The sequence below is a fragment of the Candoia aspera genome, chromosome 2 (assembly GCF_035149785.1).
Source record: "Candoia aspera isolate rCanAsp1 chromosome 2, rCanAsp1.hap2, whole genome shotgun sequence".
Taxonomy (NCBI): Eukaryota; Metazoa; Chordata; class Lepidosauria; order Squamata; family Boidae; genus Candoia; species Candoia aspera.
This window is the reverse complement of record NC_086154.1, coordinates 221,106,741-221,132,198: the sequence shown is the minus strand read 5'-3', so window position 1 is coordinate 221,132,198 and position 25,458 is coordinate 221,106,741. Positions and strand designations below refer to the sequence as shown.

General features: G+C 39.7%; 1 protein-coding gene across 1 annotated transcript in view; it reads right to left on the bottom strand.

Annotated features, from left to right (window-relative positions):
* Window positions 1-21,460, bottom strand: part of SLCO4C1 (solute carrier organic anion transporter family member 4C1) — a 39,632-nt gene extending 18,172 nt beyond the window's left edge. Inside the window, exons 1-4 of the mRNA XM_063295390.1 lie at window positions 21,197-21,460; window positions 20,736-21,081; window positions 11,986-12,249; window positions 1,125-1,319 (exon numbers count right to left, since the gene is read on the bottom strand). Coding sequence (XP_063151460.1) covers window positions 1,125-1,319; window positions 11,986-12,249; window positions 20,736-20,958 — 682 coding nt within the window. The 5' untranslated portion in view covers window positions 20,959-21,081; window positions 21,197-21,460. The remainder of the gene's footprint in view (window positions 1-1,124; window positions 1,320-11,985; window positions 12,250-20,735; window positions 21,082-21,196) is intronic.
* Window positions 21,461-25,458: the final 3,998 nt, after the last annotated feature.

Genomic DNA, 25,458 nt, shown 5'->3' with positions numbered 1-25,458 from the left:
TGCTCAGAGGAGAGAGGTGATTTGGGATAATAAACTTCTTTCAGATTCTGTGCAGAAGGAGATGAAGAAGCAGAAAGACTTTCTGCAGTTCACCTGCTGGGGAAGAATCTCCAGGAATGCACTAAATTCTTAATGAAGGAGAATGGAGTTTCCAAAGCTTCTAACTTCCCCTAGAAGGCAGTAACACAGAATATACTGAGGGGACTGAGACCTCCTTCTCTTTCACATTTTTTTTACCACCTTTTCTAACTGCCTTAATTGCATAGATTTGGACCACCAGAGATTTGCTTTCTGCTGCATGGGAAGTTTTCTATGGGTCAGCATTAGGGAATGATAGGTCTGGTTGTCACAGTTGACATATTAGTTATTCGTGCTTGTTATTCATCTGTAGGATTCACATGCTATTACTCTGTGGCTAAAAAAGGCTAAGTGACTGGTCTGTGGCTAGGCAAGCCAAAGGGAAACAGTGGTTAACACTGCAGGAGCACAGCATCAGGTTCCTCTCTGCTGATTCATGCAGATGAGAAGGAGCAACTGAAGTGTGACAAGGAATTCTTCCAGGCTCCCAAAATAGGTTCTAAGTGAAGCCCTATTCACCAGAAAACATAAGCCCAGTGCAGGTGTTCAGCTAAATGTTTGTGGATTTAAAGTGGGTAAGCAGTATCCTCATGGATGCCAGTTTTACTTCTGATCTTTGCACATTGAGCATAAAGGTATAAAGGGGGAAGGTGGGTATGGATGATTGGTCAAATCACTTAGGTGAGCACCCATGTTTGGTTGGGAAGTTCCCAAAGTGGATGGGGGCTAACTTTTAAGTGTATTCAGTATAACACACTTACAAGGCCCCTTCAAGTCTCTGTGCTGATCATGAAAAGGGCTGAAGCTTCTTTCCATGGGAACTGAGACCTTGGGGATAAGGTCACCCTCTGAATATCTGAAGATGAACTTAGCCCTACTGCAAGCAACTGTAAAAATGCATCCTGATTCCAACCAACTGTAAGACTTACAAGCAATTAAATAAGCAATCAGAAAACATAAGAAGATATTATGTCCAAACTTGCTAGATACTCAAGGTAAATTGGCATTTCAAGAAATCAAATTTAGTTAAACTTAGTTAAACTTACCTATGTAGACCGAAGCTTTGTGCTTTGGGACGCTATCATCGATGAAAGTTGTACCCAGTGTATAAAGGGGAGTTCCACCGGCTCCTAAGAGGAGCTGACCCAGCAAGAAGACATAGAAGTAGTTGGAAAGTTTAGATTTGCTGCCAGGGTGGCATGAGATATCTTGGCTTCCAGAAAGAGGTACTGGACAGATGTCTAGAAATACAGGAGTAAGAAATAAATGGAAGTTCTTTACCTATTCAGAGAAACTGTCATGTGCAAAAATCCAGCTAATAGCAGCAAAGAATTAGAGTTTTGGTATCTCTTTGCTGCCATCTTGTAGCTATCCAGATTTTCTCAGAGTAGTTATATAACCCAGAATCTGAACAGTCATAAGATTTCAAAAATGCTCCGAAGTTTGAAAAATATATTGTATAGAGCCATTTTTCAGACAATGTGGGAAAAATTAACATATAATAAGAAATGTATTTTCTGAGTAAGTCTTTAATCTAGTGCCTCCAAATACTCTGGGATTTCAAGTCCCCAAATTCTCAGTTAGCATGTTTGATGACTGTTTGGGAATTTTGGGAATTGAAGGCCCTAATGGACCATACCAAACTGGGGGAGACTGGTCATCCCTGAAGAATGGTACTCGGAGAGTTTAGAAAATAGAAACCAGCTCACTGGAACTAGTGAGAATACACAAGATAATGATGGTTTCACACAACATATTCAGCCATAGTTTGTTTAAGCATAGTTCATTAATAAATAACTGACTAGATTCACTCAACTTGCTAAATAATAAACCATGGTTTACAAGCCACAATGACCATGTTCACCTATCATTTTAAACCAAAATCAGTCAAAGCACATTATGGCTTAGCATTTCTTAAAAGAATAATGAGAGAACATGGTGCACCATTAGTAGCATAAGTAGTAGGAGGGGTACCTAAACATAGCAAAGCATTTTCTCATTTACAAGAAGCATCCCAGTTAGGGTTCTACCCCACCCTAATCTAATCCCTCTAATCTCAACATTCCACTCCTCCCACTTCCTGGTTTCCATGTTTTTCCAATTCACTCTAAATTCTGGAACTACTGACTATGTACAGTCTTAATATGCAGATCCCTTTAGATTACTTTTGTGTTAAGTTTTATTGTTGCTATATGGCAAATCTTCTAAATCATGTTGTTAATCCTTTATGTTTCTGAGTGGCCCTTTGGCTACTATGCATTACCATCCCAGTGGCATTCAGAGTTTACCCTTAGAGTTGCAATAATGATATCCAGTAGAGGGCACTCCCATTTAATTCATCTGGAGAATGGAAATCATTTCTAAAACAATGCAGGCCTAACTAGTTATTTTGTGAGATTTTCTGTTTTTTTTAAAAAAGGAGAATAGTAATCAATTGCTTCAGAGTCAACTTTCAACTTCTTTTCTTTGTTTTCAAATGCCTCATTATAGTCAATAAGCAATACATAAGATAGTAACCATGTTAGCATAATGAAGCAAGACATTCTATTTTCAAATGACAGGCCTATTATTATGGTGCACAAAATACCCATGGGCCCTTATATTGTAAGAACTATATAATTGTTCTTCATTGTTCCTGCCCACATATTTATTTATAATTCACATTTCTATCACTGCCCATCTCCTCCTAAAAGGGGGACTCTTTATTCATGCCAGCAGGGAGTAAATCACTTAGAGTCTAGGATGAGCAACTGCTTTTATAACTTTTGATTGTTATATTTCCCCCTATATCCATGGCAAAATGTTTCTACCTGTATAAGGAAAAAATAGCCTGGTTTTGTCTTTCAGGCTAAGTTGAAAACTCAGGCTCATGTCTTCCCCTGTAACCTTTTTCAACCACCTTCTATCTCATTTTATCAGCTACACGAAACTAAAATATGAAAACTGCTGCCTTGAGACATATGAGCTTTCTTTCAGGCTGGTTCTCACATAACAGCAATTCAGGAAATTTTTAATCATGATTTCAAGAACAAGCTACAGTGGCTGGATTTATACATCATGAAAGGCTAAGCCATGCTAAGCAACATCACACTGTCTGGGTTCCAACAATAGCTTAGTGCAATGTGCGAAGCCAGCTTTAATCTTTCCCTTGCTGAAAGTCTTCTAAAACTTCATTCTACCATACTTCATTTATTCTATTTGGGTGCTGACTAACAGATCATCCTTAACCATTGAAATGTATTTAGCAGCCTGATGTTTCTTGTATACAATAGAGGAGAATATCTGTAGCTCAGGATTGAACTGTGGAGTCCTTGGTGCTCTTTGAGCTTGGTTGTTTGCTTGCAGACGTTTCATTACCCAACTAGGTAACATCATCAGTGTGAGTGAGTGTGGGGTTTGCTCCCTGTTTATATGCAGTAAACTGGCAGGGCAAGCTACTGTATATAAACAGGGAGCAAACCTCACACTCACTCACACTGATGATGTTACCTAGTTGGGTAATGAAACATCTGCAAGCAAACAACCAAGCTCAGAGAGCACCAAGGAGTCCTAAGGATAATATTTAGAATGAACAAGAATTCCCAAGTCTTGCATAACAGCCCTTAGTTTATTTATTTGTTTTAATTTAATACAAGTACTATTATACAGAGCTTCAGCAAACAAGGTTCCAAGAGCAATCACCTCATGTAAACCTCAAAATGATATCCTCTCAAAAGTCTCAGTGATTGTGGAGCTATCTGGCTAATGCTCTTTTCAATATCTATGCAAAGAAGTTGAATCCATCTCCACCACATAATCTTTTTCAGTACTCATTAACTCCCATTGTAATAAAGAGAAACAAGATTATGTTTGACATTGACAGAATCTTGGAAGATAAGATTAGACATGGTATCTTAACAATCCATTTGTAATAAAAACCAACAATAAAACCAGTGAGAGCTACAATCTTCCATGGACCTTTACCTTCCATAGCCAACTTTTATTGTAACAGAAAACAAACACTTTTTCCAATGGCAGCATTAGTTTCCTAGTAATCAGTTTTAAGTGCATTACATTTAAATATGTGTGCTATCTAAAATGTTTTCCAGATTTGTTAATAAATGTTAAAGTGATTTTCAGGTCTTCAGGGATATATAGTCTTTTTTTTTTCCTGTTTCCAAAGGTAATTTGTTGAGGCCACTGCACACCAAAGAGGGGTTGGGCCAAAGCCAAAGCTGAGTGAGGTCAAGCAAAGTTTCTTGTTTCTTAATGCCATAAGGCTTTTGGAGAATCTGTAGTGCTATGTAACATCACCTTCATATCTAATAGGCCCCATTGTTCAACTCTATAGGCTACTTTGACATTTAATCATAGATTGTGAGAATACACACGGCGTAAACAACAAATATGTTTGCTTTTAATTGGGGTTCTCTGGGCTTAGGGAGAGCAATATCGAAGTAGAGATCACATTTTTGCAGACATTTTGCCTTGCATTCCAGCAAGGCTTCTTCAGAGCAATGGTTCAGAAATGGGGATTGCCTTGCAGGATTTATAGTCTGTGTGGAATGTGAATTCTGTGGGGTAGCTTCGTGGACCAATCAGAAAAGAACTAGCACCATTCTTAACCATCTATCAACCAATATTTTTCAAGAAGCCTCCAAATACCAACCAAAGGCAAAGATAAAAACTATATTTCATTTGATATAATGAAGTTTAGAGCCCTACATGGAAAAAAAGAGATGCCAGATGTTCAAGCTGCTTCAGAAAAGGCCAAGAAACATGACACTTTGTTTCTGATGCCTGCTGAAAGCCAAAGAATACCAAAAAGAAGTCAGTATGTGCTTCATTGATTATAGAAAGGCCTTTGATTGTGTTGATCGCATCAAGCTGTGGAATGTGCTTAGAAAAATGGGAATCCTAGATCATCTATTGTCCTCATGAAAAACTTACATACAGGTCAGGAAGCCACTATGCAGATCGAACATGGCGAGACAGACTGACTCCATGTTGGCAAAGAATTGAGGCAAGGCTGCATTCTCTCTCCTTCTTTTTCAGTCTATATGCTGAATATATTAAGGGAAGCTGGATTGGAAGATTACCAGAGTTTTAAAATTAGAGGAAGAAACGTCAGTAACCTGCGCTATGCTGATGACGTTATTCTGGCAGTTGAAAATGCAAACGATCTGCAAGGTCTATTAATAAAAGTCAAAGAGCTCAGTGAAAAAATGGGACTAAAATTAAATATAAAGAAGATCAAACTAATGACAACAGGTAGAACAACCAGCCTTAGAACTAACAATGAAGATATCAAAGGGGTAGACAGCTTCTGCCTTTTAAGATCAACCATCAACAATATAGGAACAAGCTGATTAGGGACAGATTGTGACAGAGAAAATCTATGTGGTTGCTAAGAGTCGACACCAACTTGATGGCACATAATAAAAAAAAAGTTAATTACTTAAAATTACCCTAACCCTTCCCATGTATTGAAAAATTACAATTCATTGGCAGCTTTTAGAGGGGTATTTTGAGTATCCCCAATTTAAACAGTAGGTAATTTGCATATAGACTCTTCCTTTGTCTTTATGTTATAAAACCCCATTGCTCCAGTTCAAGTGACAGTGCTGATTATGTAGCATTCTAATACAATTCCATATGAATCTTACATGATACTAAGATGTTATTATATAGTTAACATTAAACGAAGATATTCTTAAACACCAGTAACAATTAGCCAAAAAATGTATCGCATGAATGATAAGCCTCAACAAACAAAATCATTAAGAATATTTATAGTCCTAGGCATGTAACATATATACAAGCAAGATTACATTCTGTTCAAGACATACTGCTTTGTTTTCAGGAGCCTTTTTTGTCTGAACTGTATACTACTTTTTAGTTTTGATGCAGTTTGAGGTATGGAGGAAGGAAGCTGCAGAAGCCCCCAAAATGGAGGATATCGTTGAACTGTACTTAGCATAGAATGTCTCAGAGAAGTACTGGCTCAGATGTAGACAGGTGGGCATGTAGGTGTGTGTCTTCTTATCTATTTAGTTATTAAACTGAATAATGGAGACTCAAGGAAGCCACTTCTCTAACATTTCCAATAAGTATCTTCAACAGAAACCATTTCTCAACAAACTTCCTTCCCAGAATTTCAACATTTCCTTTCATTTTCTTCTCATTTTCCATTTCCTTTTCAGAAGAAAATAGAATTAAACACTCTGGTTAATTGTTTATTTTTAAAACAACTTCAGTGTTATTTATGAAATAAATCAGCAGTGACAATGTGTTAATCACACTTCCTCAGGAGGAAAGTAATGAGAACACATCACTTTGTTGCATAACTATTTTCCTTCAAGACAGTTTCACTAGAAACAAATAGAACAATAGAAGGCATTGGGTAATAACAGTTCCACCCTTTCAAGAATTACTCAGCAACTGGATGCTATAGCATTATGCTCCCAGATAACCTTTTCTGATGTATTAGGTGTGCCAAACCAGATACAATAAGCAGGATACAAAGTAGAATTCAACTTGCATGTAAGAGGAGGAAAGTTAGGCAACTACTTGTATGACTTGATCCAGTACAATGTTTCCTCAACTATGCTACTAGGAGTATGTTAGGCAGATGGCCACATCAGCTGGGGCAGATTTAACTCATTTGTTCAATGCACCCCTCTCTCTGTTCACTTAACTTTTGTACCACTTTATATTTCACAAGGATAAGGACTGTCAAATTCAAAAATCATGTCCCTGGTATGAGGAAGTTGGCATTTACAAAGAGTTGAACCTACTCACATTATGGGAAGCAATGATATTTTCCATTCTAGATTCTTTTTTTTCCCAGATCAGGGTTGAATCCAAGCTGATCATAATAAACATGCTTAAATTACCTGATGTCATTGTCTCCTCATAAATGAACAACACACAGTCCCAGAAATGCAGCTGAATTCTTGTGCAACAATGGGAACATGCTGAGACCCAAGTTTGCCCCCCCCAAAAAAAACTTATGCTAGGTTGTTAAAGGAATAAAATGTGAGTGTTACTGCACTCAAAACACAGAGGCTTAGCACAATGCTAGAAGATTAATTAGAACATACCACCTTTTTGAAGCTAGCTGAATAATGACAGCTTTATTGTTTTAAAAAAGGATACTGTGAGGCCACCACCAGAAGTGAAGCTTACTGGCAAGATGGAAAGTCAATAGTAATACTTTCCACAAAGAATCCTATTGTACTTGAGAGCAGCTGGCTGCCATGAAGAAGATGAAGAGAAAATAGCACACTTCCTGACAATGGCTGGAGTTAATGCCCTCAATATATGTAATCTATTTATATTCATGGATAATAAAAGAAATGACTTTAAAGCCTTACTGCAGAGATTTGAGGTGTGTTGTGAGTCCCCCCAAAATTGAAACATGTGCAATATTTCTCTTCAGATCACACCTACATAAGATAATTAAGACAGTTGAGGAATCTGTAACAGATCTGAAACTAAAGAATAAGTCTTGTGACTTTGATTTGTTGACTGAATCTTTGGTCAAAGTTCTAATTGTTTTGAGCATAAGAAACAAGATAGTGCAAGAATGCTTATTTAGAGAGATGAACTTGTCCCTTAAAAACACCACTGGTGTATGCCAAGCATCAGAAGTCATTCATTCTGAGTTGAAAATTATGGGACACGCCAATGATAATACTCTGATATTGGCAATCACCCATGATGAAGACTTATAGAAAGGATAGACACCAGCAGACTCTAATCAGAAACATGAATTTGGCCCAAAGAAGGGAACCAGCAGCAGGCAAAAAAGTTTGGGAAAATTGTATGCAGCCAATGCAGCTGGAAGCATATCTATAAACAATGTCCAGCATACAGGCAGAAATGTCACAAATGTAGAAAGTATAAACCTGGTTAAAATGAGGAAAATTATCACAACAATCCAACCATATACACTGAAGTGTCATAGGAGTATGAATCTATATTATTTCTTCTTGGTTCAATTGACATGGACAGGCTGAGACATTAGAAAGAAGGTTAGGTTGAAACAATGTCGACTAATGAAATCCTTCATTGCTTTTAAAATTGATACTGATGTGCAAATCAGTCTAACAGCAGATAGTAACTAAAACTGAAGCAGATTAAAGCCTAAACCGGACCTGTACCAAGAAACAGTATCTGGGAGAAATACTAATGAAAGCTGGCATTAAACCAGAGTAGACTAATGTAAAAGCAATCATAGATAAGCCAAAACCAACATTTCAAATGAGTTTCAAAGGCCTATGGACAAGATAAATTATGTCTCAAAAGTAATTCCCAGCCTGATAGCCCTCATTACAAATTTGAAGGGATTACTTTGCAAAGACATTGTCAGGCCCTAGACTTCAGCACATGGCAAGAACCTAAATTACATAAAAATACTCTAAAGATAGCACCTGTCTGCAAATGTATAATCCTTCTAAAAAAAGCAAAGCATCACAGATGCTACTATATGAATTACATGGAGCTGAGATGAAATCAAGAAGTCATGCAAAGTAACTGAATGTTGTTGAATGTTGCATTAATACAGTATTTTATTTAGAAAGAGGGGAATGTGAGTAAATTGGTATTTACTTACACATGTCATGAGGAGTAATGATTTATGAAATGAATTCAGAGTGTGACAATGTACCATACTTGTCAATAAAAGACAAAGTAATTAAAAACTTAAATTACAATTCTCCATTGTTTTTTTCAAATTAAGGTTTCATAAAAGTTGATATACCCCAAGTATTAATTTCTTGGGGTAATCTAGAAATAGGAACATTTCTAAATACAGGTTTTTCTATCATTGGGTAAAATCAGGAAAATTGGGGTCCACAGTGGTGAGCAAATGATGCACAATGGATGAGACATATTACATACCTGGACAGGGCCAGATATCAGGGGGTGTCTGGATTTTGGAGGAGAGCTTTATGAGGTTGTCTTTGTTACATCTCAACTATGCTAACTTTATTATAGGGCATACTGTACACTTCATATGTTTCCCACCTCAAAATGACAGTAAAATGTAATACTGACTTTTTTTGCATCTGTAGATAGGGGCTCTGCTGGGCTGTAAAAAACTAGCTCAGGGGACAGATGTAGCCTTATAGCTGCAGGTTATCTACTCCTGATGTAGTTAAAGAATCACAGGTATAGCATTTTCATGCAAGTGAGTTTAAGAACGGTCCTCGTTAAAGAAAACAGAAAATAGCAAACCATCATAGTTAATAGATATGAAAGGGAAAAAAAAATCTGTTTTTATGGCTGGGCCTCACTGGTGCCTAGGACATCAATGTGTCTACATTTGTTTCAGTTGCATAAATTAGCAAATTGTTGTCATCATTACTAGAGCATTGCCCAAATGTTTGGCTAAATAAAAAGGGGAAAAATATGAAAATAGAGTATGAAAATATGCTACCCAAATCCCCAAATGAAAATGAGCTAAATAACCATTATATTAATAAGGTTTTAAATGCCAGTACACATGTGAAAACCTCTTCCTTCCCCAGAGCAGAGCAAGAATCAAGTTGTGTGATCAGTAGGGATCAGCATTCTGTTACCCTAACATTCTCTGCAACCCTTAGTCTAATTTCATATGACCTTTGTTTTAATTTCAGATCCCTTCTGAAAGGTCCAAATGCTGACAAAAATGCATGCGCATGTGCACTTTTCTCACAACAGTGAGAAAAAGGGCAATAGTGAAAATAATATATGGAAAAGAGAGAAAATGATTGACACCTTGGAGCAGTCCATATCTAGCTACAGTCCTACCCAGCAAATAACCTCCACTGGATTACATCCAAAGCAAATACAACATTTGATTTAAAAGAAAAGAAAGATTCTCTTCCTCCTGATCTAATGTTAATTCTTAACTCTCAAAGATTACTTTTGCTCTCAGGTCTTAACTTTAAACCTCTACCTCTTGATGAAATAGAAAAAAACCACACCTCTCTTACTTATTGACACTTTATTTAATGATTACACCGTGTGTGCAATATGCAGTGTGACAATTCCTTCAAAAAACTGGCTAATTATTATCAGTTCACTCCTCTAAACACATTTAGAGTATATAATACTCTATGAGCTCCAGAGGGGTTTTTTCCCCAATGTGTTGGAATGATTCGATGTGCTATCACTTAAAAATGCATACAATATTTACATGGGCTACTTCTACTATCAGACAAGTAGACTCTTGCTCATTCATTTGGGATCCACTAGAGCAGATGAGAGAGACATGGAGGGGTCCACAGGGGTAAAGGGGAGTCCATTTTGTCAGCAATTAATATTCCACTTTTATGTCATAGACATAGAGAGCCAGTCTGGTGTACTGGTTAAGGCACCAGGCTAGGAACTGGGAGACCATGAGTTCTAGTTCCACCTGAGGCATAGAGCCAGCTGGATGATCTTGGGCCAGTCCTTTCTCTCAGCACTAGGAAGGAGACAATGACAAACCACTTCTGAAAAACCTTGCCAAGAAAACTGCAGGGTCTAGTCCAGGCAGTTGCCAGAAGTCAACAGTGACTCGAAGGTACCAAAAAAAAAAAGGCATAGATAGAATCATATTCCACTGACAGATAGCACTTAAAACAGGTGTATAGTGCAGTCTTCAGTAGGAGGAAATTTGACCAATTCCTCTGTTAGTGGCCATTTTAATCCTTACATTCTTCACCAGGACCATACCTGATAGTATACAGAACAATTTAAAATCCAGTTCCTATAGAACTGCTACTATTGCTTGGGAATTTTGCTCATCAAAAAGGAGGCATATCATTTTTCCTTTTGTGCAAACCACATTTACAACCAAAGTGTGGAGTAATGTGGTCAGCCTCTATCTAAAGCATTTAATGGAATTACTGTTGTTAGTTCCTTTTTCATAGGAAAAGTGGGATGTACTATCATTATCCATTGTAATCTTTTAGCCTGTAATTAGAGCAGGCACCATGAACATGGAATGACAAGAGTGGGCAAAAAAAGATTCCTCTGATAGCACTCTATGCTGACAGAGCCAGCCCATCTAGATTACAGAGGAATGGGGCAACAGTGACTTTGCAATGAAGTTGAAATATCTTGCAGTTCTTCAACTGATAGTAATTCACTTATTAGGGCCACATGACCTTGGAATACCCTGCTGTGGCTATGCATCAGTAGTGGATGGGTTTAAGCAAGCAGTTGGCAGAGCAAAAGCCAGAACTAGTAGAATCACCATTATTACAACAGCTCATTTTTCTTTAATATCCATCTTTCTTTTATTTTCTCTTGTTCTTTATTCCACTCAACATAGTAGGTTGCCAAAGAGGGGGCTGATCTTTTTTGACAGTGATCTGAATTGATTGATTGCTTTTAGCTCTCCATGTTTGCAGCATAAGGGAACTTTTATGTACACACAGAATTGGACCCTGATAGTGTAAGGTTCCTGTTCACATGGAAGTCTTCACATGGACATGGAAGTTCCCCCCTGAGGACAACTGTGCAATTAACATGGAAATTCAAAGTAAGGAAATGAATGACATCCAAAGAGCCAGTTTCAGGTTCCAAAAGAGATTTAGCTTATCAAACACTGAACTGGAGATGTTCTTCCATATTGTCTTTTGCAAAGAGCAGTTATTTGGAAAGACAGCAGTTGAGATTAACTTCTTTGTTCTAAGGAAAGGCAATGATGGTTCTGTCATCATTGATCATTCTGCCAACATTGGGACCACTGTTTTCCATCTGACTTTGAGAAAGCTAATTTTTGGCCAGCTATACTGAGCTCTATTCCAAGATTGTGTTGTTAATTCCCAGTAAGCAACAGGAAAAAAACCACTTATATTGATTGTATAAATACATCCTGGGTATATATTTTTTGAACTATGCCATATAGCAACAATAAAAGAAAAATGATCATCTTAAAATATATGAACTTACCTTCCACTTTTTCTCCAAACGTGTATATTCCACTAGTAAAATGTGGCATAGAAAATACAAATGCTCCTGTAGCAATCAGGAAAGACGACAAAGCCAGCCATTTTGGTTTGTGACCTCTTTCACCATAGAAGGATATAAAAAGGCATAACCCAGAGAATGAAATGTCATAACCAGCAGAGATTATGCCAGTGAGGGAACTGTTCAAGTCATAACGCTTCTCAATTGTAGAAATGCTCACATTTATCAATCCATTTACTATAATCCCTAGAAGAAAAACAGATGCATTTTATGTATTTGTCACATTTGTAGGTCACCCAACTGTGAAACAACTCTCAGCAGCATCACAAATTAAAAAGCAGAAGGAAAACGACGTTATAAAAAGTGCCACAGTTGCCCCAAGAGAACAAAACAAAACATGCTCCCTACATCATCACCAACCTGAAGTAGCCTGTCAAATACCCTAAACCAAGGCCAGGGGAAAGAGCCAAGTTTTAGAGCTTGTTTGAAGGTGGGTATGATTAATCAGATTACATATATTTTGTTATGGAATAGGCCAGTATTTGAGCCAAAATGTGCCTACTAGGGTATGAGCTTATGATGCACCATTTGTACATTTTATGGCTTGCATAGTTAGCTCCATTTATAAACATCTTAAGAGTCTTCTCAGAAGCAAGCACCATCATGTTGAATGAAATAGGTGTTGAGTACTTACTCCCAGTTCAGTATAGACTGCAACTTCAATTCAGTACACAGTTGAATACTGTTATTAGTAGGAGACAGCAATTCCGTTAGGTGAATAGAACTTCTAGTTACAGGACGGGCACATCCCACAATATAAGTTGCATGACTTCATAGTGGTTTTTAATGAAAACTATTTTAGAAATCAGAGCAAAATGAGGTGGACTACAGAATACAAATTTTGGATTCTATTTTAGAGCAAATTATTAGTTACCTGAATAAATAATAGATATATATTTTACTGTATAGTTGCCATTTGGATTTTTAAATGCAGGTTTCATATCATCCTTTTCTGACTCTGACCATACAGTGATAAAAATATTGCCCTTTTAAGAAGGAAACACACACAGTCCTCTAACTTGCCAGAATCCCCTTCAAAGAAAAGCCTTAGTCTCCTGAACCTGATGGCCAAAACTAGAGGTATCAAAGGAACTTCTCAGCCTCTACAGTTCATACTTACAGACTCCATTTTCCTTCCCTATTTTTTTCAGCAGTTATTTTCACCCAAGTTAATAAACGGGATGGTTTTCCTTTTCCCCAGTCCACAGCTCCTTGCAATATTACACATCGGTCCAAACATACCTAATTCACGCAGAAATAAATTCTGTTGCATTTCCAAATAATTGTGCATAAGGTTACAGTGTTCACTATCTGACATTCACCATCTCATTGATTGATTTATTACTAAGTTTTTAATTCTGATCCCAGGCTACAGAATCCAGAGGAGGATCCCTTGCTCTCATTAAAAAGGACCTATTGTACAATTAGAGTATAATAATTCTAGTGCTATTTTGTACAAGCCAGTATCATTTCAACAGCAATCTTTGGACAACAACTTTATGCAAAATAACAGGTATCAGCAATCGTAACATTCAGTCTATTATATGGTTGCCTGAATCCAAATTATCAGTAAAATTATGACCCAAAGAAGTAATCAGTACTTCTTTGGATCAAAGAAAAAAAGGGACTCTACAACACTATCCCACTTGTTGGTTCCACTCAGATTTTACCATCAAAATAACTATTTTAAAACAGTTGGGAAGTTTATAAAGCTTTTCTTACAAAATCAGAGCCATAGTGGTTAAGGTGCTGGGCTAGAAACCAGGAGTCTGGGAGTTCTAGTCCTGCCTTAGGCAAGAAAGCCGGCTGGGTGACCTTGGGCCAGTCACTCTCTCTCGGCCCAACTCACCTCACAGGGTTGCTGTTGTGGGGAAAATAGGAGGAGTATTAGGTATGTTCACCACCTTGAGTTAGTTATAAAAATAATAAAGGCAGAACAGAAAAAAAAATAAAATGAAAATACATATAGCAGTGATAAATCTTAAGATAATGTGCCCTAATCTTAAAAAAAACTAAAATTCAAAATGATGGAACATATATGGTATGTTGCAAAATAGTTATATGCTGAATTATATTATTTTAAAGTGAAGACATTCAAATTTTCATTGCAGAAACTGCTAAAAGTTCCAAGAAAAAAAAATGAAGAAACTTGTTCTGTTGTGATTGAACAAATATTAACCATGCAGAAAGAAGCTGAGGAATGACCCACAGTCTGAGATGGGAGAGAAAGTTTTAAAAAATAAGATTTCAGAAAAGATGTATGTTTAAATCAAGCCACAATTTTAACAGAATTCAATTCTGCAATATAATATATTTTCAGTAGAGATCAGAATAAAAATGGAGACTAATATTTTCAAAGGAAATGAATAGCAACTTACATATGAGCATTAGTTAACACCTATTATGTGAGTGGTGAAAGGTCTCCTGTATAAGCACCGAGTCACATCTGACCACTTGGGGGGACACCGCTTTTGTGACATATTCTTGGCAGACTATAGCGGGGTGGTTTGCCATTGCCTTCCCCAGTCATCACCTTCCACAGCAAGCTGGGTACTCATTTTACCAACCTCAGAAGGATGGAAGGCTGAGTGGGCCTGAGCCGGCTACCCGAGAATTGAGCTTCCACTGGGACCGAACCTAGGTTGTGGGTAGAGTTTTGGTTGCAATACTGCTGCCTACCACTCTGCACCACACGAAGCTCACAACACCTATTAGTATCACCCTAAAGCACAGAACATCTGTGTAGGATCACCAAGGTAAAATGCTATGACACAAGAATCATTGTGCATTAGAAAATGAGGCTTTGCTTCCATTGATATAACAGAACTGGGATCCAAAGATTAGGGTCATCATTTTAATTGAAATAAAAAATTCTGACCATTGTAAACTGCTCTGGGAAATCTGGCTCTGAAGCAGTTCATACCATTTTTTAAACTGTGGCACATAACTCAGTAAGCAGCACCTCCAAATTGGAAGGATGCACCCCCACACACAATGCTAACAATTGTTTTGCCCTTGGGAAAATAAGTGGGTTGTAGGTTTCTCTTCTTCAGCAAAGGATCGTTCTTCAGCAAAGGATCGTTACCTTGTCATGGTGCTGGAGACTGTGCACCTCAATGATGCCATGAGCTAAACCGTAAAGGGCCACCCAAGATGGGAAGGTCATGACAGAGAGGTCAGACTAAATGCGATCCCTGGGGAAGGTAATGGCAACCCACCCCAGTATTCTTGCCATGAAAACTACATGGATCAGTACAACCAGAGATATGTCGGTATACCATCAGAAGATGAGACTCCCAGGTCGGAAGATGGTCAAAATGCTACTGGGGAGGAACAGAGGATGAGTTCAACTAGCCCCAGATGTGATGACGCAGCTACCTCAAAGCCGAAAGGACGGCTAGCGGCCGACAGTGCTGGTGGTGAACGGCGAATCTGATGTTCTAAGGATCAACACACCATTGGAACCTGAAATGTAAGATCTATGAGCCAGGGCAAATTGGATGTGGTTATTGGAGAGATGTCAAGATTAAAGATAGACATTCTGGGCATCAGTGAACTGAAATGGACTGGAACGGGCCACTTCACATCAAATGACCACCAGATCTACTACTGTGGACAAGAGGACCACAGAAGAAATGGAGTAGCCTTCATAATTAATAGTAAAGTGGCTAAAGCAGGGCTTGGATACAATCCAAAAAATGACAGAATGTTCTCAATTCGAATTCAGGGCAAGCCATCTAACATCACAGTGATCCAAATATACACCCCAACCACAGATGCTGAAGAAGCTGAAGTAGAGCAGTTCTATGAGGATCTGCAGCACCTACTGGACAACACGCCTAAAAGAGATGTTATTTTCATCACAGGAGACTGGAATGCTAAGGTGGGCAGTCAAATGACACCTGGAATTACAGGTAAGCATGGCCTGGGAGAACAAAAGGAAGCAGGACATAGGCTGATAGAATTTTGCCAAGACAACTCACTCTGCATAACAAACACTCTCTTCCAACAACCTAAGAGATGGCTTTATACATGGACTTCACCAGATGGACAACACCGAAATCAGATTGACTACATCCTTTGCAGCCAAAGGTGGCGGACATCTATACAGTTGGTAAAAACAAGACGTGGAGCTGACTGTAGTTTCGATCACGAACTTCTTATTGCACAATTTAGGATCAGACTCAAGAGATTAGGGAAGACCCACAGATCAGCTAGACATGAGCTCACTAATATCCCTAAGGAATATGCAGTGGAGGTGAAGAATAGATTTAAGGGACTGGGCTTAGTAGATAGGGCCCCGGAAGAACTATGGACAGAAGTTCGCAACATTGTTCAAGAGGCGGCAACAAAATACATCCCAAAGAAAGAGAAAACCAAGAAGGCAGAGCGGCTGTCTGCTGAGACACTAGAAGTAGCCCAAGAAAGAAGGAAAGCAAAAGGCAACAGTGATAGGAGGAGATATGCCCAATTAAATGCCAAATTCCAGAGGTTAGCCAGAAGAGATAAGGAATTATTTTTAAACAAGCAATGAGCGGAAGTGGAAGACGACAATAGAATAGGAAGGACAAGAGACCTCTTCCAGAAAATTAGAAACATGGGAGGTAAATTCCAGGCCAAAATGGGTATGATCAAAAACAAAGATGGCAAGGACCTAACAGAAGAAGAAGAGATCAAGAAAAGGTGGCAAGAATATACAGAAGACCTGTATAGGAAGGATAACAATATCGGGGATAGCTTTGAGGGTGTGGTCAGTGAGCTAGAGCCAGACATCCTGAAGAGTGAGGTTGAATGGGCCTTAAGAAGCATTGCTAATAACAAGGCAGCAGGAGATGACGGCATCCCAGCTGAACTGTTCAAAATCTTGCAAGATGATGCTGTCAAGGTAATGCATGCTATATGCCAGCAAATTTGGAAAACACAAGAATGGCCATCAGACTGGAAAAAATCAACTTATATCCCCATACCAAAAAAGGGAAACACTAAAGAATGTTCAAACTATCGAACAGTGGCACTCATTTCACATGCCAGTAAGGTAATGCTCAAGATCCTGCAAGGTAGACTTCAGCAATTCATGGAGCGAGAATTGCCAGATGTGCAAGCTGGGTTTAGAAAAGGCAGAGGAACTAGACCAAATTGCCAATATCCGCCGGATAATGGAAAAAGCCAGGGAGTTTCAGAAAAACATCTATTTCTGTTTTATTGACTATTCTAAAGCCTTTGACTGTGTGGACCATAACAAATTCTGGCAAGTTCTTAGCGGTATGGGGATACCAAGTCATCTTATATGCCTCCTGAAGAATCTGTATAACGACCAAGTAGCAACAGTAAGAACAGACCAGGAACAACAGACTGGTTTAAGGTGGGAAAGGAGTACGGCAGGGGTGTATACTCTCACCCTACCTATTCAACTTGTATGCAGAACACATCATGCGACATGCTGGGCTTGAGGAATCCAACGCTGGGGTTAAAATCGCTGGAAGAAACGTTAACAATCTCAGATATGCAGATGATACCACTTTGATGGCTGAAAGCGAAGAGGAACTGAGGAGCGTTATGATGAAGGTGAAAGAAGAAAGTGCAAAAGCTGGCTTGCAGCTAAACCTCAAAAAAAACCACAATTATGGCAACCAGCTTGATTGATAACTGGCAAATAGAGGGAGAAAACATAGAGGCAGTGAAAGACTTTGTATTTCTAGGTGCGAAGATTACTGCAGATGCTGACTGCAGTCAGGAAATCAGAAGACGCTTAATCCTTGGAAGAAGAGCAATGACCAATCTCGATAAAATAGTTAAGAGCAGAGACATCACACTGACAACAAAGCTCCGCATAGTTAGAGCAATGGTGTTCCCCATAGTAACATATGTCTGCAAGAGCTGGACCATAAGGAAGGCTGAGAGAAGGAAGATAGATGCTTTTGAACTGTGGTGTTGGAGGAAAATTCTGAGAGTGCCTTGGACTGCAAGAAGATTAAACCAGTCCATCCTCCAGGAAATAAAGCCAGACTGCTCACTTGAGGGAATGGTATTAAAGGCAAAACTGAAATACTTTGGCCACATAATGAGAAGACAGGACACCCTGGAGAAGATGCTGATGCTAGGGAGAGTGGAAGGCAAAAGGAAGAGGGGCCGACCAAGGGCAAGGTGGATGGATGATATTCTAGAGGTGATGGACCCGTCCCTGGGGGAGCTGGGGGTGTTGACGACCGACAGGGAGCTCTGGCGTGGGCTGGTCCATGAAGTCACGAAGAGTCAGAAGCGACTAAGCGAATAAACAACAAGGTTTCTCTTCCAAAAGACAGTGCATACTTGTAAGGTGATTGCCACATACCTCCAACCCACACTAGTTTTGTCACATCTGCATATCAGAAAGCACCCAGAGAAAGCCAGTGAGCACTGCCACTGGAAGAACCCTATCTCCCACACATCCTTCCAATGTGATTTTTTTTGCTCCAATATACAAAGGCTTATAAAAACTATCAAGACAATATAATGTACTCAAGATCACTTTACATTGCAAACTGTTTGAAACAACAGATCAAGGTGTTCAGAAGTACTACAGAAGTATTACAGAGGTTTGGGGTGTTTTTGTTCATTTGTTTTTTAAGAGTGGAGAGCTTTCTGTTACCCATATTTCTGAGCAAGAAATAATTGTACATTTCACATTAACACTTAAGCCTAAATGCACTTGTATTGGATAGACACTCACTAATTATGAAATGAACTTTTATTAAGCAGGATTGTCACCTTAATTCTATCTCCATTTCTATAGAATTGTAGAATTGGGGCAGTGAGGCCACCAGTCCCCACCTCTGTTCAGTCCAGGAAAAATTAAAGCATTTATGATATATTGCTGTCTAGTCTGTGCTTGAAAATAACCAAAGCCCAAAAACAGACTTGGTGAGAAATGGGTTCAAAGCAGAGATGAAAGCAGCAGCAGAGGCACGAAATCACATGTTGATGATTGCAATGATGTTATAGCCCATTGACATTGATGGTATCACAGCATCCTTTCTTCTAAACAGATGGTACAGATTAAATTGATACAGATGGCATTTTATTGGAGGCAATGTTTTACAATAGTTCCAATCCTTTCTCTTGGATCATGTCCAGAGGGTAGTGCTTAGAGGTTACTTGTCAGGTTTTTTGACAATTGTCTCAAACTGAAACTAGTTGTTTGCAAGGAAATCACCAAGTTTTCTTTAGCAAAACTTATTGAGAGGAAAGAGATTGGGTTACAAAAATGCTAGCAACTGGATTTTTCCATTTAGGTTCAATTTATCTCCTAATGCATAGAGGCAGAGATTTATTTAGTTTTTTTTCTGATGGTCTTCCAGGAGGAATTCTTCTCATCATTAATAGAAAAACTTGCAGCTGGCTGTTTAAATAACAGTCTCCTAAAGCTGGATTAATCAGGCAACTCACCATTATACTACTCTTTGACACTTAGGCCATTGATTTATGGTGTCCCACAGGATTTCATCTTGTGTAGATGTTTGACATCTATACGAAATTGCTGTAAGAGGTAATACCAAGTTCTGGAGTGTCCTGTCATCAGTATGCTGATGATGCCCAGCTTTACTGCTTCTTGCCTTCCAACTCCAAGGAAGTAATCAGTACTACTCTTAATGTTGCCTATAATCATTAATGGGTTGGATTAGGAAAAACAAACTGAAGTTAAATCCAGTCAGAGCTGGCTAATAGGAAGGTAGATTTAGGGATTAAGGTTCATCTTATTTTGGATCAAATCTGCAGTCTGGGACCCTCTTTGATTTTCCGCTGTCACTGGATTCTCAGATGGTACTGGTAAAGAGAGCACCTGAACCATTACAATTAGTGCAGCAAGCTGCAACTCTCCAAATTCATGCTGATCTGGCAACAGTTATCCATGCCTTTTTTAGATCCATGCCACTTTATATCCATGCTACTTTGACTACTGCTGTGGGGTCTACACCAAGTTATTCTTGAAAAGTATCCATAAATTACAAAATTAATGAAAAACACCCAGCTAACTTGCCAAGCAGTGCAAAGTACAAGGAGCACATGATCCTGGCACTGAAAGATCTGTACTGGTTACAAATTGTTTAACAGACATAATGTAAGGTGAGTGCTAATCCTTAAATCCATAAATGGCTTAGGACCTGAGAAGTCATCCATCCCCTGACAGACTTCTCAGGCTGATGCATCCCTGCCTCCAGTCAGAGGCTGGTTATCTGACACACAGGACTAGGGCTTCTCCTGAGTCACTCTTAGACCACCAATGCACATCTCTGCTCATGAGTTTGCCTTATGTTAAGAATGTCTGTAAAGATGAACCTCTTCCACAGGCTTTCAATTCTTGATTAATTTTAGTCTTGATTTTAACTTCGTTCTAACTTTTATATTTTTATTATTGCTAGTCACCTCGACCCTGCACCTGAAACCATAATAACAGATTGGAAAGCATCAAGTTGGGGAACGATCTAGCTGCACCAGAAGTGACCGGGACAGCCTGTGGAATTAGTCTCGGCAGTGGGGCTCCTTCGTTTTTCACACTCCAATTCGCTGGGGAAGACAGCTGGAGATCGGCCGGAGGGAAGGCAAGCAGGGCTGAACGCCAAAGACTCCAAGGCAACCCAGGAGCCCTGATGACAAGTCCCGTCCCCGGGAAAGGGCTCGCTGCTCCCGCTTACCTTGGAAGACCGAGAGGAGGCTGTAGAAGACCAAGTACCCTTTGACATTGTTGCAGACCTGCAAGGCGCGAGGAGTGCACTGGCCAATCCCGCAGAGCTCCTCGTCCGGGTTAACAAAGGTCGGCGATGACAAGACACTCGGGGTCACCGGGGAGAGCTGAGGGTCAAGAAGATCCGGATTGGAGGTCTGGAAAGCCGCGTTATCCAGGCCACCCGTTTTCATGGCGCGCTCGGAGGGGACGTGAGAGGTTCAGCCGCCAATCCCGTCGCAGCGTCCGAAGCACCCGCCGCCTTCTCGGAGGCCAGCCGCTGAGTCGCAGCACCTGTCGTCCAAGCGCCCGCTCGGCTAGATGTGGGGGGAGAAAGAAGAGTCGATCAAGGCGGGCCCGCCTTCAAGAACCGGCAAAGTGAAAGTTAGGAAGAAGAAGAAGAAAAAAAGAAAGACAACGAAAAAAGCCAACCCTCTTGCGAGAGGATCGAGGTGGAACCCTCGGCATGAGACGAGAAGCGTGGCGACTTGAGGTTTCTCTTTACTGGAATGACCAGTTTGCTCATATGACAAAGGAGACACGCCACCCTTGCTGCCCATCAACGCGGAAATAATCCAAGCAAGGAGGAAGGCGATCTGCGAGCGGGGCCAGTCGCCAGGCAGCCAGAGCCAAACCGAGGCGAGCCCCCATCTCTCCTTTGCCACCCGCTCGCCCTTAAATAGCCGCCACCGGAGAGGAAAGAGCAAGCGCATGAATTCGTGAAGAAGTGTGAACCGGTAGATGTCACCCGTGTCCGTACTAAATTTGGAGTTGCCTTCTCGTTTCTCCTCCGCACTCTCTGCTCTGAAGAGTTCGCTCCTTGATATTTGCAGTTTCAGGGTTTGGGCAATTCCATCCCCATCCCCACTCCCCGCCCTTTCCTGAATATAGAAAAGTGTATCAAGATGCTGGGGCAAACAGTAGATTCCACATTATAGTCTATGGCTTTAATAAATGGCAATTCCAAACAACTGCTACTGCTCATGGCAAAAAGAGTGGGTCAAGCATGCTAATTGCAGGACATTCAACTCTCCAGGGATTATCTGGAATGTTGCAGAAAGTCTGTTTTGTGACAGTTAAAAATGACAGTTGTCAGTGACACCATTGAAGGCATGACATCACTCTGCCAAAGGTACACATTCTTTCTGAACTGGACCTGCGGTCATTAACGCTACATATCCCTGACTTTAGGACAGAGTGAATATTTTACACTTTGGATGTATCTGGGAATTTCACATGAGTTCATTACAGCCAATGGGATGACTGACAGAAAAAATTAATACTGAAAGGGTTAAGAATAATAGGTTCTCTCTCTCCACCCCCTTTTGGGAATCAGATGTGAGTTATCCTTTTCAGTCTAAAGTATTGATAAGGCTTGAATTTCAACTTGAGTCTTCTTATCTTTGGTATAAATCAAAATTAGACTGCACATGAACAATGGATTTATTTTTATTTATTGGGATGTCCCAAATAGGGCAATGACCTGGCACGTGACACTCCTATTTAGCCTGAGTATGGTTTTTCTAGTATGATTAACAAGGACAATTGTACTAACATTATTATGTCTTACTTTATCCAAGGGAGGTATTATGTCTAACTATGTTTCTAGTTGATGAAAAAAGATAAAAGTGAGTATGTTTGGCCCTTATAAAAACTACTTCTTTGCCTCTTTTAATCCAGAAACACCTGACTACAACTTTGCTTGGGCTGATGGGAGCACTTACTTCTTTCATTTTCAAAATGGTAGCAGTGCGCCTTCTGGTCTTGAAATGAAGCCAGTGGAGTTCTGATTAGCCCCCTCCTTACCACAGTTTAGGTGGGAGATCAAAATCTACTTGTTTACCCAGGCCCTTTTATTGTTTCAGTAGTTTTGTTTTAATTGCTTTAATATTTTAATTGCTTTAAAATTGTCTTTATACTGTGTTAAAGTTTGCTTTCTTTGTATTCCTGGATGCAGTCCTGAGCCCTTATGAGCATGGCCAGCGTACCAAAACTCCAAGAAAACAAATCAACAAAACTCGGTTTTGGCAGTAATAGAAAAGTAGGACTGTCATCCCCTTTTTCCCATGCCAAAAGTGTGGGAATTGAATATCTCAGTGGAGTATAGTAATAGCTGTGGAAGCAAGTGAATTTTCCCCAACCAAGAACTGGGAGCAGGAGGTATTCTTTAGAGCCTTGTTTTTCAGACCTGACAACTTTAAGGTATGTGGACTTCAACTTCAAGAATTTCCCAGCCAGCCATGCTAGCTGGGGAATTCTGGGAGTTGAAGTCCACACATCTTAAAGCTGTCAAGGTTGAAAGCACTGCTTTAGAGAGAAAGACAATGGCCTCTTAAAGTTTCCCCACAACAGGAGAGGCAGCATGATATTTCCCCAACACCACAATCACTACATAATGATACATTGCTACATATGTTATGCAATGGATGCTGACTCAGATGAGCAAAATAAGGATAATGATGTTCATGATTCACTGATTTCATTGATCTTAAAGTGTGTGCAGCAGAAAGACAGAACTCTTTCTGGACTTTGACTGAAACTATGTTTATCAGGCTTTTTAGGTAACCTGAAAGGTTTAAAAATTAAAATAATAACATTTTTTTTTAAAAATAAAATGGAGCAGCAACATAGTACAATTAATATAAATGCAGCTGTAAATATTGTACAAACAGATACACAAGCAAGGCATCAATTAATTTAATAGCATATTAGGAACATCCAAAGCAAAGAAGAAACCATCCACACAGCTGGACATTTTACAAGGACTGTGCTGCTACCACCACAGAAAAGACCCTATATCTTGTGTTACCAACCTAATAAATGTTACTAGTAGACTCAAGTGTAGGAATTCCAATCTTAGTGCCTAAGCTTTCTAAAGAGGTGGGAAGTCCCAAATCATTTAGTCATTTCACCCTTCCACCAGTGAGGTATTAACCATCACTTTGGTCCAGTTATGATCCAGATGTCTTGGCGGATTTTAATATCCTAGAAGGGCATGAATCCACCATGAGAAATATAACATGATCAGGTAGAACACTCTAATTCTGCCAAAATGATGGTATTTAAGATAAAATGAAGTCACAAATTTGGGGGGTGGGGACAACATAAGGCTTCATAGCTTGGGACCAGGTTTCCCTGTTGTCTTTACCCATCCAATCCAGTCTGGCAGGATGGGCATGCTCCAGGTTCTGTCAGCCAAGGAATGTCAGCTGGTGGGGGCCAGGAGGTGCACCTTTTCTGCTGTGGTGCCTGCCCTCTGGAATATCCTCCCTCCTGAGAATAGGATGGCCCAACCCTACTGGTTTTCTGAAAGGCCTTGAAGACCTGGCTATGTGCCTAGGCCTGGGGTCCCAAGTGTGTGAAGGGCCCTGTTACCTGGTTGTGCTGACACTGACGGATTTTAATATCTCTTGGCTGCTATTTGTATTTAATTTATTTTGTACTGTTTAACTGTTTGACTGTTTTTATGATGGTTAGCCCCCCAGAGTCACTGGTTTGAGATGGGCGGCTATATAAATTGAATGAATGAATGTTCTTATTGATTTTCTGATTCAACAGGGAACAGACATTACACCATAAAAAAAAGTCTCTTAGCTGATGTTGTAGAGGTGCAAGGTTGGTCAATTGTTACCTTTGGATTATCTATGTTTCTTCTTTCTCTCAAATCTTCTTCAATCTATTAATGCACAAGAGAAACAAACATGCTTCTGCCTGTAAAAAAAAAAACTCTTGGGTAAATGACCTAAAACTGAAAATAAATATTTCATATTCTTCCTGTTGTTGTTTATCTGTGGGCATTTGATCTACTGTACAATCCATGCCCATAGACAAAGTTCAATCGCATGTGGACTTTGCTTTACTGTATCTGCTCCTACTTTGTTCAAGGAGTGGCTGAAATTTAATATAACTTCATTAGAGATCAGTATTACATCTGTAAGTGACATTGCATACAATTACTGTCTGAAACCTACAGAAAATAAATATATTTGCCAGAGTATGCTATTTTCCATTAAACTGTACACTGGAAGGAAGAAACCGAAATATCTTGATGATCATAGCTTAGAAACACAAGAACCAGGAAACTGCATGCCATCTAACATTGTTGAATGGGGGGAGGTCTATGTGTTATGTTGCTTATATCTATGAGCTACCCCAGTGATGGAAATATAGCCAAGATCGGGGAGGCAGTTGCCTTGGGTCGTGCAGACAAAGGGATATGTGCCTGGCCCATTCATCTTTTAAAAAATTAACCAACCCAGCCCACACATATCCATCGGGGAATCTACTTTGAGCAGGATGACACTATGGTAGGGATGGTGTCACAGGTGGCAACTGTATTGATGCATACAAGCCCATGGAGCCATTCCACTCCTGAAAGAAGCTCTCACAAGCTGCCACTGCTGCCATTCTTTCCCAGCTCCCTAGAACAGCTTTGATGACCAAGCTGAAGCACCTAAATTATCTGCTGGTGACTGAGAGATGGGCCACTATCACCACCTTTACTGTTGCTAAAGTCTGCAAGATACATGTAAAAGACAGGTGGGGCTTCAATCATCCATTTGCATCTTGATCTGTTTTTTTATGGGTGGGGGGCTAGAAACAATGGAAACAGATCCCTGAGATGACCTGGTGGTTTCCTGGATTTCTGAGGGACTTCTCTTCCTCCTGAACCACTTGGGGTGTGGGGGGATTGT